Source organism: Trachurus trachurus, assembly GCF_905171665.1.
Source record: "Trachurus trachurus genome assembly, chromosome: 19".
NCBI classification, from domain to species: Eukaryota; Metazoa; Chordata; class Actinopteri; order Carangiformes; family Carangidae; genus Trachurus; species Trachurus trachurus.
The window spans coordinates 18,453,794-18,468,998 of NC_139913.1; the positions used below are offsets into that span (position 1 = coordinate 18,453,794).

At 43.4% G+C, this 15,205-nt stretch overlaps 1 protein-coding gene across 3 annotated transcripts in view; it reads left to right on the top strand.

Annotated features, from left to right (window-relative positions):
- The first annotated feature begins 335 nt into the window (after positions 1–335).
- Positions 336–15,205, top strand: part of mrtfab (myocardin related transcription factor Ab) — a 44,497-nt gene continuing 29,627 nt past the window's right edge. For 2 of the 3 annotated variants that reach the window (XM_083994201.1, XM_083994199.1), the window contains exons 1-3: positions 336–604; positions 1,264–1,325; positions 5,607–5,792. In XM_083994201.1, the coding sequence (XP_083850327.1) occupies positions 5,669–5,792 (124 nt within the window). In that variant the 5' untranslated portion in view covers positions 336–604; positions 1,264–1,325; positions 5,607–5,668. Of the gene's footprint in view, positions 605–1,263; positions 1,326–5,606; positions 5,793–9,909; positions 10,141–15,205 lie in introns of those variants that run through there. The other variant, XM_083994203.1, reaches the window with a different exon arrangement.

Sequence of the window (15,205 nt, forward strand, 5' to 3'; positions counted from 1 at the left end):
GCATTATATTATTCATTATATATGTATTTTTGAAACTTGAGAATGTGAATTCAAGTTTTGCATTTCACATGAATGTACAGTATTCAACCAAAACATGATGTGAGATAATGGCATAATCCAACAAATATGTGAGTCTTTCATTATTGTTTTTAATGTTTATTGGTACATTGGCTGATTATTTATCATTATCAGTGACAGTCCATGGTTGTTTCCAGTGCTAGACAAACCTGTAGCTCTCGGAGTACCCAGAGTTTACCACTAGGTGGAGACAAAGACTACTACATACTTTTAACTGCATACCTCCATCGTTTATTTACTCGTCTCCTGAAATTGAAGAGTGTACATTTATTGTGCCGGAGTGGGGTAGCTTTATGTCTGACATGTGCCAACACAGCTCCGCTCTCCTCCTGTATCCTGCTGAAGAGGAGCGGCGGCGGTGAACCGGTGAGGAGGAGGAAGAAGGTGATGTGGAGGAAGTGGGTTTTACGTCCCACGCAGAGGAGGGTTTTCCGGTTAAAGTTTCCTTTGTGATTCGGAAGTGGCAGTGTGATGCCAAAGCCGTTTATCCTCACAGACACCGCACACAAAGTGGCGACCATGATAAGTAAGCGAAAAAATACACTCACCCAGTAGGTAGCTCCAGAGCATTTAGCTTGTTTGTGTTAGCTTGACAACAAAACCACCGCTATGCCAGACGGACTAGCCGAGCAGCTAGCTATCCCGCTAGCGGGGAATGCCTGTCTGTTGTAGCATGCTAACGGTGGCTAGCGGGCTAACTTGGGGGGTCTCTCTGTCTGCAATGGTGAGGTTAGAGATGTATCACAGGAGCTAGAAATAAGCACGTTAATCTGTAGTCGGTAATATTTCGCGTTTTATTGTGTCGTACGCGATTTTTACACTGTAGTCTCACTTTTTTGTTTAGACTGTTTAGGTTAACTCCCACCCCCAGACAGGCTAACAATAGCTTAGCAGTGTGTCTGTGTTTTGGACAGTGACAGCTGTAGGCTGCTGCCCCATGACATCTGTGAGGAGGCCTCCTGCTGCGTGGATCCGACTAGATCTTATTAATGACTTCTCACGATTATTTCTAGCCTCTTATGTTCGCCACTTAGAGAGCCACATTTTCACATGGCTACAGCTGTTCATGTACAACTACACAATCTGGATGGAGGAGTAGGGCACAGGGAAGGACTCGGGCAGTGAAACTGGTTTGAGCAGATAGTTCCTATTGCTGATGTTTTCTGTTTTGTTTTTCCTCAACAGAACCATTCAAAGCTCTGTCCTTCTGAGATGGGAAAACGCCCCTTCAGGATTTTGTAACACAGGTAAGCAAACAACACCCAGGCCTTAGTTTACAGCAGGGTTGGTGCAGGAACTGCATCCTTCACCTGGGCTGCTGCCATCTGAGGTGTTGCAATTCTTGGTTGTGGTTTTCCTGTGTCTGATGGTGAAGAAAACATGACTGTCAGCAGGTGTGTATCTGTGTGCCTGTGTGTGTGTGCGTGTGTGTGTGGTAGTGTAACAGTGATACACATCTGAAAGGCTAGTGTGGGCGTGCAGTGAGGAATGCTGGAGTACTTTAGTATCTCTGTGTAATGCATTGCACCAGAACAGTAAACACTGCAGGTTAGGACAGTAGCAGTTTGTTGGGAAAGTTAAGATGAAGCAATTGATGTTGCGGTGAGCATCCCCCTGAATATCATGGCCACTGTAGTGTGTATGGGCTGTGTTAGGTCAGAGCCCATAAATTTGGTCATCTTTGTATACATTGCGGAAATATAAAGACACGTATACTAGTGTCATTTCATCTTGCTGACAGGAAACATGCTTTTCAAAGTGGTGTTTTGCATGTGTCAGAGATCACATGCTGGCACCGTGACATCACAGTAGCTTGCACCATCATAAAGCGCACACTCTGTCCTAGATACTAGTAATGCATTATCGAGTGTTCATCAAAAGTACTGAGTAATTTCCCCACAGAAATATTTGTCATACTGCATCAGTCTGAGATGCTTTTTGATTGAATATTCATGTTATGTGCTTCCCTTCCTGGATCAATTTCCTGGTTTGACTTTCTCAGTCTCAGTGGTGCGGCTTGTGTGTGTCTTCGCCAGACTCTCTTTGGTCATTAACATGTGATTTCACGGTTGTAACACGATGATGTGATGTTCAAAATCGCAATTTTGTGTGCTTTTGCTTAGCACTCTTCTTTGACTGTAGTGGAGATGGATTAGCTTAAATACCAGTGGATTTGCCTGTTGATGCTTTCATCACACGACAGCACAATGGCAGACTATTTGACTGAAAGATATCAGATGGCATAATATGTAAACACGGTGGCGTAAGATGTCAAAGTGTTATGCAATATTATTTTGTGAGTGTGTCTTTAACACAAATGCCCATTTTAGTTTAAATATACCATGTATGTGAGTATATTATTTGTCCTGTATGGATAATGCTACTCTGAAACCCATTTAAAGAAACTCACAAAGCTAACTTGGGGCAGAAAAGTACATGTTAGTACAACTGGGTGTTGAATGTCAGTAGTTGTTTGCTGCTGGCTGAAATGCCTTCATTAGGCGTGTTTCCACAGCAGGAGGTTTCCCTGGGGAATAGGAACCCTTTGAAATTACCTGTATTTCTAGCCCGAGAAAGATCCGTGCCTCGGAGGCTGCAACTTCTGAGGGTTCAGGAACTTTCAGGGCGGGACTTGCTGCACTGAAAGCTGCCGATTGGTCAGTTGTACCAGCGTTAATCAGGATGGATCAACACAAACAAAAGGGCTGTGACCTCCTCCATGATTTGCATTACTGTGTCCAACAGTGGCACAAATAAAACATTCCATCCTTTAATAAGTTTTTATCACTCTGTTGGACATCTGTGTTTTCTCTGACGCTCTTGGCCGGACACAGGATGTCTGCTGATGAGCGCTGTGTGCTCAGTTGAACTGATACCAGCCATGCATGCCCCAAAAGTGTGAGACATGTTGGTTATGTTTTTATATTTTGTATGTACAGTTGATTTAACACAAAATTATACACACTTCCTACAGAGGATATTTCCATTTACCTCCATTATGATAGATCTGCAGGTGCTGTCATATATCTGGTGAAGAATATAGTCTCATGCACTAACAAGCATTATAAAAGTGTCTAATGTTTATAAATTTGACACCATAACTATTGCATCCCGACATCCTGAGGCCAATGACATAAAGAGCACATTTGGTGGGTCATGTGGTTAGTGTGCCTCTATTCAGACATGTGTGCGCCGGCATTTGATTGTGAGAGAGAAGAGTGACATCTCAGACAACACTGCCTCATTGTTTGCGGCCCCGCTGTGCAGTAATGACAGAATCCCCATCAGAACCCCACGGCTTGAAAACACATATTTGCAGAGAGAGCAAGAGAGAGATCAACACGCAGCATAGCGGCAGGCCTGCCTTTGTAAACAACAATTAGCAACCGGGCGCCCGAGCTACTGGGCCTGCTCAGCCCAGAGGAGTGTTTCATGAAAGGATGATAACCAGTTACACCGGGCGCGCTCCAGTAAATCAGGAAAATCTCTTCCATAAATAAATTTGATGCAAGTTCCAGTGGAAACATAACCCTTCAGACAGTTTAATCTCAGACAGCTTTGTGTGTGCGCTTAACATGACTTCATGCTTAACCAGTTTAGCAAATGCACCTGTCAGTCTGAGACACAATGTTGTTTCTATTGTTCCTCCCCAACTGACTCTCATAACTGTGGTACTGGACATGTGAATTGTACATCATGTCAAAACGTTGACACCGTTAGTGGAAGGCCTGGGCAATAATTCAATAATAATCTGTGTCATATTTGTAAATGTGTCATTGATCAACATTTTAAGCATAGATAATAGTATGTATGGTGGCTCCTGCTGTTAGCTCACTATTATTATATTCATGTTTATATATGATACCTGTTATTTTCCTATTATTCAGATTCAGATTCAGAATGCTTTATTTGTTCCAGAAAGGCAATTCAGTTCTTACAGTCACCAAATTAACAAGACAAATATTTATAGTATCAAACAAGGGAGCAAAGTATGTGGCAAGTAGGGAATAAAAAAACTAAAATATGCAAATAAACTCAAATAAAAACCCATAACAGCAAGGTAAATAAATAAAGTGCCTAATTATATGTTGTTGTGAAGTAGACTATTCAGCGCAAACTGTACTGTAAAACTGACTAAATCAGTTTTTGACATGGAAACATGGGTCTGTTTTTTTTTTTAAAGAAAATATATATTGTGTCTTTTAATTTTTTGATCAGTAATGCAGCAAATTCTCATTTATATGTTTGCAAAATTGCCGTATGGAGTACGGTACATTGTGATCAGCAGTGGGCTTTAGAAATGCTGGTACGTCCATTACCTTGGACAGAGCCAGGTTAGCTGTTACTTGTGCTAAGCTAAGTGAACTATATGCTGGTTGGTTGTAGCTTTATTTGTACTTTCACAATGAATTCTGAGCAAGAATGTAAAGGAGTGTATTTCCCAAAATGACCTATCCAGGCTTATTTTAGCCTGATAACATTTATTCCAGGTCAGCTTTACTGAACAGTTAAACTCCAGTTTGTGTTGTTAAGTTCACTCAAGTCAAGCTTTTCACATTGAGTGCCATTTCAAATGATCAAATCTACCCCAAATTTTTCCCAAGGAGGCCAAATTGTTCTTGCAGCCAGACTATACAGACCAGAATACAAACACACAAACATGCTTTTTTTATGACTTCCTCTATGAAGCAGCTCCAACTCTGAGGGCAAGTTGTCAAATGAGTTTAATATATGGAAATCACACTGAGTTGTTAAGAAGCGAGAGAGAGAAAAAAAAATCCATAAAGAGAGTTCAGCCTTTCTAAAGCAGCGGCCACAGCAACAGTCGTAAAAGCTCAAACATGCAAATTCTTCCCTGATGGCTGATTTAATCCCCCAGTCTGCGACCTCACATTCTTCCTCGTTTTTGCAGTTGCTTGTTCTGTGAGTAAGAGACGCAGAGAAAGAGAGAGAGAGAGAGGTGCTCAAATGTCTGGGAATAACTTTTTAACTTGTCGTAGCCTGTAAAAATGCCTGAGGTGCTGTTTTCTCTATTATGCCATTGCCTTGTAGAATACTCAACTCTGGTTGGTCAATAAAGATAATGTGACATTTCTGAACACTAAACACTTGTGGAAAAAAAGGGAGGGACTGAAGATTAGATGGAAGGGTATATTTACCAAATTAATACCATCCCCCATATAATGTTACTGCCCTTTACACCGGAAAGTACAATGTATACCTTTGCCAAGTGCACAAGCCAAGGCTCATTTTCATAGGTGCATCTTTGCATTTTATTCCTGTGAAATGGCAAATGGCTGGAAACACTCAGCTCTAACACAAACATTATGATGTGCTCCATAGCTACATTATAAAGCTGGATACCTGTCAGTGAACGCAACACCAGCTCTGTGACTACAGCCGTCCGCGCTGAATCATTTTATTTACATAAGTATTTCCAGTTAATTCTTTGTAGGTGTCATTGGTAATATCACATCTAACATTTCAATGGGTCTTTAAACTATTGCTGTCCTTGTTTTTGTCCACAGGTCTCTCTGTCACCCTGGCAACGTTACACCCACAGACGGGGGAGGAGCCGAGTCCTGGCAGCATGGAAGTGGCCGGGGCGCCAGGCTCAGCCCCAAGCCCTCAGAGCGAGTCAGTGACCAATGAGCTTCAGGAGCTGTCCCTTCAACCTGCGCCCAACCTGCTGCCATTACAGGAGCGCAAGAATGGTGAGGGGGACGTTACGTACACACTTGTCTTTTGTTCACCTTTGAATCACCAGCTGGTTTTGTTCTGATTTTTGGATCGATCGGTCAGAGAAGCCTTCACACAAAATGTTCATCCTGCCTGCCTCAGTTTTTGCAGTGGGTCCACTCCGGGGAGACACTTGTAGCTCCCCAATGCAGAAACTACAGTGTTTTAGCTCCCAGAATAACCTCTGTGAAAGTTTTTGATGCAGAGCTCTTCTCGATTTGAACGCAGCCTTAGGCAGATGAATATGAAAACTGTTTACATATGAAAACTTCAAGTCCACAGTACTGGATTTACATAATTTTCCCAAACTTTCTCACCCTCTTTGTTGATGTTTTTCTTTTTTTACATAACAGCCATCATTTGGTCAGGACTGGGGCAGACAGCCTGGTTACTTTGCAAAACCTCTGTTCTGGTAGAAATTTTACTTAAAGGGATAGTTGAACATTTTGGCAAATTGGCCCATTGCCACAAGTCACAACTTGTCCACGAGAGCGTTTTGGAGTTGTTGGATTGTGTATTTGATGAGTTTGATGAGGGAAACCAAGAAATCCCATTAGCCTCCATAGCATAGCTCTGAGCAGCACGTGGCTCTGCTCCGCCGTTCTAAAAATAGCTTGCACCGACAATAAAAGGTAACAAACTTACTCCTAAAACTATAGGGATTATGGCAATGGGCCCATTTGCCAAAATGTTGAACTATCTCTTTAATCTGTGGATCGTCCTATGCAGGCTTTTATTGAGACTATGCATGTGGGTATGATCTCTTCTCATTCAGATGATAATGATGATTTATAATCAGGTGATATACAGCTGTCCAGCAGACATGTGGAAACATTGTGTTGTTGCCCTTTTGCCCTTCCGTCTGACTATGGCGGCTCTCACCCTAAGTTTGCTCTTATTTTGGTAAAGTAAACCACAGACACAGAAACTCATTTGGCAGATACACATTGTTTTGAAGAAGGCAAAGACTCCAACTTTGTCCAATACCTTATTTGGATGTCGGACATCAAGGATGAACTTTTTTTCCCCCCTAGACTAAAGAGACCGTTTTTTGTCTGAGCTACCGTTCGAGTGTGTAGCGAACACTGTTCACCATCACTCTACCTACTCAGGCCTGTTTTCTTGCTGCCCATCTCAAGTGAATATTTTGGCGTAGCGCTCCTCATCCTTCACAGAGGTGGACTCTTTCCAATATAAATTCCTCCAAACTAAAAAAAAAGTGTGCATGCAGAACGTGTTACGTAAGTTGAGGCCAAGTTGAAAGTGGGAAAACCCACTTATCTGAGAGGCAGAAGTTAAATGTCAGATGTGTCTGTACGTCGCGTTCATTTGTCAGAGGAGCGCTTACCTCACCACAGAGGGCGTTCAAAGGCGAGAGAGTCATAGGGATTTAAGTGCTCAGGTGTGTGTGTGTGTATACAGGAGGCTGTCTGCGGCGAAGTCTCTATAAAGTAGGGAGTAAAGAAGATGCTGCAGGTAATTGGCTTGCTCCTCTGCACTGACCTGCTGTTACTGTAGATTAGAGTGTGCTGCACGTTTGCTGCTTAAGACTCTGTAGGCCTTTTTGTATCTGGCGTTAGCATAAACCACTTGGCTCTCTGTGCAGAGTGAACGTGCATCGCCTTCCTCAGGGCTAAGTCGTCATGGGGAACTTGAGTTCACCTAGTTAGAATATTTGCTTTGTTGAGGGTCACGTGAGTCGAGATCCCTCAAGTAAAAGTCACAAGCACTTAAAGATAGTTTGTTTTGTTTGTTGGACAGCTTTGTCAATTGTCACCATGTCTGACATGAGCTGCAACTGACAACTGATACAGGACACAATATCCTCTCTCTGCTTTTAATGAATGGGTGAATATGGATACAGGGTTGAAATAATAACCCTAACCCTAAAGGCAAGGGAAGGGGGCGCTGCAGACACAGCCACCACCACACAGGACTAGAAGCCCATAGGCAATGTTTAAGACGGATTTCTTTTGTATAAGTCTAGCATTTGTTTTTGGGCAAAATTTTTTAGACTCTACCTTTAAAAAAAAAAGAAAAGTGCAACAAAGATAAATCTGTGGGCCAAAACAAGGTATTTGAATGTGTCACTTAAGGCACTGGAACATTGTGATGGGGATTTTTCACTATTAAATCAATCATCAGATCTGATTGAGTTCATGTTTTGTCTCAAGAAACCAGTGATTGTTGGCCACCAGATGTAAACACTCGCCTCCTTGTACACACACACACACACAGTCTGTTCCCGAGGTCGTTTCCTGTTGTTGCTTCAGATTACATCACCGGACCTAAAATAATGCACCACAACTGGATGGTAAAACCACAACATACACACATATTCAGTGGACTTGATGCGGTTACGTAGTGCTCCTGAGATTAGGTGGCATTTCATAGCATCTCTCTCACCTGACTTGGTTCTATTGTACTTCTCTGAACATTATCAGTGGGAAAATGTCCAGGAAAGATAATATATCAGCACAGTCCTGGCACAGTGTTCGCCTTACTCACCCACAAACACACACCTTGCCATATCGGAAGACTGGGCCACCCCAGGCCATTGTTCCAAGCTGGGCGTTGGTTACCCGGTTCTGTGGAGACAGTTGGTTGACCTGTTGTTGATTTGCCAGGAGAGGAAGGTAAGGCAAGGCCGGACCAGTAAATGATTTACTATTGTCAGAGGGGAGTCCAACAGTGACAGAGAATAATGCACAATAGCCCATACAATAAAAATCTTAAAGTGAAAGTCTAAGCACTGCGCGGCTCGCTTTAACTACAGACTTTAATACAAGTGATAAAATCAGGAAACTGTGATTGTGTATGTCATAAATATTCCAGGCGATGTTTACATCATTTAAGAAATGTTTAAGAATGGTCCTGTGACAAGTAGTCACAGGACTGTGTTTACCTCACAGAAACACACAAGACACGCACACACACACACTCTTTCACACAGCCTCAGGCCACCACTCCCAAATTTAAACAACCCAAGCTCTTGTTGGCCTGTTCCCTATACGCTTCATTCTTCTAGCCAGTAGCAGGCGTGTTGCTGCAGGTATTCTTGCAGCTAAACTTGCACCCAGATGCTTTTAAAGACCCAGGGGGTTGCATTGCATGTGAATTTTCTATATGCATACAGTGTGTGCGTGTGTGTGTGGCAGTAGAATATGAATACGACATGCCCACACAGTAAAGCTTATCAAAGTTTTATCTCTCACCAGGTTATGCAATCTTGTTTATTGCACAAGTTTCCTTCCTCGGTAAGAGACGCGTTCTGCGGATTTATTGTCAAACACACGTGTGTATATATAGAGAGGTGACTTGTTTTGCAGGATGAGGATGAGAGACAGATGTGGAGGTCATTGTGCGCACGTGTGTGAGTGTGAAAGAGGCGGCTTTTTATTCAAGACGTACAATAACCACCGCCACCAGAGAGCGGCCTTATGAAAACATTTTGACACTTCCTGTCTTCCCAGTCGCTCAAATGAATTTGTCCCACGGCAAAGGAAAGCAAGCACTCACGTTTTGATGATGTGATTCACATCATTCAAAAGTTTTGAGGTGGAGAAGCTGGTTGGAGTGTGGGAGTGAGGGCTGCAGAGGCAGGAGAAGAAGGAGGAGGAGGAAGGGGAAGAGAGGAGGAGGAGGAGGAGGAGGAGGAGGTCATGTCTGAAATGGCAGGATTGCATAACTTCTTCGCGATGGAACAGAAGGAAAGCGAGGGAAAAATGGAAAGCAAGAAAAAAGGGGGTGTGTTACTTGTGCTGGAGGAGGTGAGGCTTGGTTTTTTAGTTTTCACTTCCAGACTGGCTGATACACTACAGAGGAGTGACTAAAAGTTTTTTTTGTTCATCATTACCGGTGTTTGCATTATTTTGTAAGAAGAGCTCAAAGAGGAAAAAAAAAGTTCACATGAGCAGGAGGAGGAAAAAAAGGTGTTGCCACAGAGAGACTGGAACCCATGGGTGGACCTTGTTGTTATCCAAGGAGCAATAAGGGACACGCACACAGACCTACACACACGCCCTCTCTGACGGGGTGTGCACACACTTGGAGACAGACAGTCCACAGAGAGGGAATGTGAGGTGCACTGCTACCTGTGGAGTTTACCAGCTGCCGGTGAGAGGAAAACGTGTTTACTGTGGCTTTTCTCTTGTCGGGATTTCTCTTCAGCCTTCTACCGCTGTTGTGTTTTTTTTTTGTTTTTTTTTCCCCCCACACACTGTTCACTGTGCATGTGTGTCGGGAGTATGAGTCGCTAAAGTTTGCCGGGAGGGTGAAGCTTTCCCTTCAGCATGGTGCAGAGAGAAATGACTATCCTGTCAGGTAATATCCATTTCAGCGTGCTGTTGTTTGTTTGGCTACAGGTGTGGTGTGTGTGTGTGTGTGTGTCTGCTTGCATGTGTAAATGTTAGAAGTGTTGACTCTGAAGTCTTAGGAGCTGGTTTAATTGTTTTTGTATGAGCACGGCCGCTCCGCTACACAGCTGCTGAAATGTTCAAAGTTTTCCTAAGACGCATACCGGCCGCTGCTGTCAACTAAACCTGTCGGTATTTATGGTTGGAAGCAGTGATAAGTTTGATGACAGTTTTACTTGAAGCTCAATGAGGCTGCGCTGAGGATTTTAATGGTAGCTACAAAGGAAAACTTCAATTAAAAGAAGAAATAAACCGCAAACTCTCCAGATGTTACCAAATTGGATAATGATGTAGAGCGTGGATGCTGTAAATACAGTTCTTTCATAAGTCTGAGTCAGAGGCAAGTAAACCAGACAGTATGTACAGTGGTGTGTAAATGTTGTTTTTTAGGGGTTAACCTCCCAGGCTCTCCAGGGCTGGGAGCTGCGAGGCTGGGTTCGCCTGGCAGATGAATAGGTCAAGCAGGTTAGAAGGTGTGGTTGATGAATTGAGATCTTCTCAGAAAATGACAGGCCCCCGACCCCCACTGAGGAAAGACAAGGCACCACTCACGCCCCCAGGACTGACTGCAGGCCAGGGGGGGGCCCAGGATCCAGACATGAGAGGTTTGGCTGAGGGAGGAGGGAGTCGAGAACAGAGCCGGGGTTCACTGACGGAGGGGGGGAAGTAGGTTAGAGGCATCACACACTCTGCTCCAGATTTAAGTGGAAATGACCCACTCATTTCAGTCAGCACAGCTTGTTCCTCATCATGACAAAGACTGTGTCTTACTACGGTAGGTTTCAGATGATAAATGCAACTAGACTAGACCGTGTGCCAGCCCCGTCTTCCAGAAGCAACAGTTGATGTTTAATCACAGCGTCTGCATGATGCCACTGATTCATACATCAACAGTCAGAATAACGGGTACTGTGTAGGGCCGCAACTAACGATTTTTTTGTTATCGATTAATCTGTCGATTATTTAAACGATTAATCGATTAGTTGTATATCAATCAGAGTTTCCCAAACCACAAGATGACGTCCTCAAATGTCTTGTTTTGTCCACAAACCAAAGAGATACTCAGTTTGTCATAAAAGAACAAAGAAACCAGACATATTCACATTTAAGTAGCTGAAATCAGATAATTTGGACTCTTTTTCTTTAAAAAAAAAACTACCCAAACTGATTATTTGATTATCAAAATAGTCAACGATTAATTTCGTAATCAATTATTGTTCAATTAATCGATTAATTGTTGCAGCTCCGGTACTGCGGTGTTTGTTTTGAATTGAATACGGGAACACGGCAAGTTTAGGGCCTGACTGGACCGCAGTGATTTTGTTTGTAGTCACAATAAGAAACTGTGTTGACTGTTGAGAACCATGAGATTGGGAAAAGTTGCCACAGCTTTATAGGAGGTGCTATGTGCCACTTGGACTTCAGGATAATGAGTTTTAGACAATGGTCAAGAATAGGGTGCTGACTCAGACTGAGGTCTTATCAGTGAAGTTGTGGTTGACTACATCACCCAGACTTGTAAACAAAAACAGATAAAGATCACATCCCTCTTCGTCCCCGCCCTTGCATAACGACAATAGCTCCCCACTCTAATGTCGGATCATTAAATGATGGGTTTTGGTTGACAAGAGCCAGAATTGATAAGCTTGCTTTCAGAAATTAAAACCGCTAATGTAATGTGAGCCCACACAGCCAGACTCTTATGCCGTTGAGCAGTATTTAAAACACGAGAGCTTGATATGCAGCCTGGCTGAGGCCGGCCTAGCCCAGCAGTGATTCAGGGAGGCTGATGGTACTGTTATGTAACAGATTGGAAAGCTGCCAGCAGCAGAGTCCCTACAGCACTCAGTCTGGCTGAGAGTAGGAGGGGGGAAGCAGAGGGAAGAATGAGATAGATAGACCGATAGATCGAGGGGAAAGAGAAGGAATAAGCTCGGGGGTTAAGGGAAGAGAGCGAAGAAATGTAAAATGAGAGATGAGAACAGGGAAGAATGTTAAAATAAGCCTTTAAAAAAGACCGTAGAGCAAGACATGGTAAAAGGACGGAAGGAAGGAAGGAGGGGTTTATGTTTCGATCTTATCTAAACACACAGCTGCAGCAGACACAATCCAGCTGCATGTCTCCTCATCGCTCTGCCAATGTGGCTATCTCAGCATTAGATAATCTCTGTGTTCCTAAGAGGCTTAAAAGAAGCGAGAAAAACGTCCAAGTTAAAAGAATGTATCAAAATCAAATATAACAGGATTGGAGCTGAACATGTTTGCGCTTATTAGGCTGTGGCACAAATCTCAGCCTTCCAGTAACATTACAAAACAGGCTGGATCTAAACAAACCAACTGCACATGTCGTCGTTTCTGCCGCATGTAAACAGCGTTTGATCTAATAAACACACGCGCAGAAACATTTTTATGCAAGTGAGGTAGTTTTTTGCAAAAGGCTTAAATCTTAAATGTGCAGAGCGCACCACGCACACCCACAGACTATGCATGACTCACTAGGACATGGACACATACACACACACACATGCACATACACTTCACAACTCATGTCACTGTCAGGACCTGGACATGCACTTACAGGCTTTGGTAGCTTTCCATTTTCACAGTGTGTCCTGACAGCACAGTATTTCAACAAGCTCTAACGCACTCACATCTTGATTTGTGATCCAGTAAATTCCTCTTAGATAATGAGAAGTGTGAGAGCACTGCCAAACAGCCCCACTCAGATCTGTAGCCCAAAGCTAAAAGAAAAGAGCTTTATCAGCTCCGTAGGTCTGCCCGTAGCAACAGGAATATGGTGCCTGGCTGCACACACGGTGGTACAAGCCCACTCATGTTAGCTCAGTGATCTTTTCAGACACACACGCACACACACCTACCTACTGGATCTTATAACATGCACTTGAAGGTGTGAGGCAGTCTTAGAACATATAGAACGGAGCAGCTGCAAATGCACATTTTGTTCCCTACCAAGCTAAATGACACTTCCATCCATTGATATCATGCTACATCTGTAGGTCTCTAAGCCTCTGTGTACTAATCTTGATCAATGCACCAATGATGTGGTGTGTAGTTTTGGGCAGAGCTGCATCTCACTCTCACGTGTACATTTATAACTAGTGTCATGAATTGCAAAGCTGAAAATGAATGCAGCATCGTGCTGCAGACAAAGTGTGCTGAGTGTTAATGAGATCGGTGCGCCGTCTAAAAATCACAGCGTTGCATTGTGCGGTAGAACGAGCCACAGTGCTGCTGCATGCTTCTGAGAAAGCACTGTAATAGTTTACACTTATTAAAAGATGATTATGCGGCGTAAATGCTCTGCTATGCTGTTAAAACTAACCTGACATTATCCACTATGAACGTGAGCATTACTGCGATGAGCTCATACAAACACACACAAAGTTAAAAGCCCCTGGTGTCACAGGTACACGCCTGCGTCCTCTCCAACACGAAGCCGCACAGACTCATGTCCTCGAGCCTGTTAGTTTATGTCTCTGCTCCAACTCAACTTGCTCTGGTGTTTCTGAATAATACAGCAGCTATTAGCCTGTGACTCACAAGTGTGGCACACTTAACGTTAGCCGATGAATGTAGCAGAGGTCACCCAGAGCTGACGGGACTCCTGTTGTTTTGTCAGACTGACTCAGTCGAAGAACCATGTGCAGGAGAAAAGGACTTGTGTCAAATTTCCACAGTGTTGGGTCTGATCCCAGTAACATGCCGATTCAAAATCACCGAATTAACCCAGAAACCTCAGGAGGATAAATCCAGTTCTGTGTTACTGACAAATTGTGAGGTTATTTTCCAGGACATAAGCCCTGTAGACCAGAAAGAGGGGTAGTTTTGTGAAAGCAAGGTGAGGTTTCAGTTTACAGTATGTGATTTGTGAAAATGATTATTAAAAGGATAGTTCAACATTTTGGCAAATTGGCCAATTGCCATAATCCCTATAGTTTTAGGAGTAGGTTCGTTACCTTTAGTTGTCGGTGCAAGCTATTTTCAGAACGACAGAGCAGAGCCGCGAGCTGCTCAGAGCTACACTACGGAGGCTCATGGGATTTCTTGGTTTCCCTCATCAAACTCATCAAATACACAATCCAACAACTCCAAAACGCTCTCGTGGACAAGTTGTGACCTGCACATTCACCACGCTATGAGATAATAACGGAACGTTAGGAGACAGAGTTGTTTTCAGGTAAATGCAGAGACTGCTTGCCGAAAAACAGCCCCCGACGGGAACGCGTATCAGCGGTTTTGCATGAATTTACCTCTAAAACAACTCTGTTGAACTATCCCTTTAAGAGATTATTTATAGAAAAGAAACAGAGTTTTGCATTTTGAATTTTCATGTAAAAGTGTTCCATTAGATTTTGTCCCATGCCCATATCATTTAGCGTCAGCATCCTTGCTTAAATACTCCGATAATAGAAACCTGTGTCCCCATTAAAAGTTGGTGTCTAATAAAAACCTTGTCATTTTAGTCACTGGAGCAAATTAACAGCCAGGCTTTTATTAGAACAGAAAGAGGGGCGGAGAGGGAGGCAGGAAGAAGAGCCCAATAAAACTCCAAAGATCGACCTGAGCACACACTACAACATCCAAGAGACTTTCTGACGGCCGGTCGGTCCGACGGCCTCTTACTCCTTATTCCTACTTTCTTTGTTTCTAGTCTGTTGTTTTAGGGCTGCAATGGAAACCACTCTGAAAGCAGAAAGCTGTGTTTCCTCTATAAGTGGGGTAGGAGGTTAGACGGTTCGTTACAATAAAAATCATTTTCAGATGTTGGAGTTATGTAACAGTATGTTAAAAAGCCGTCATCGCCGAGCAGGGAACACCCCCCCTCTCTCCAGCCCTGGTACTCTGCACCCCTCTCCCTCTCCCTCTTCCTCTCTTTCAGACTGGTTACTCTCTGGAAATCTTTTTTGCAGAGCACAACCTCGACTCTACTCCTCCTCCTCCTCCTCCTCCTC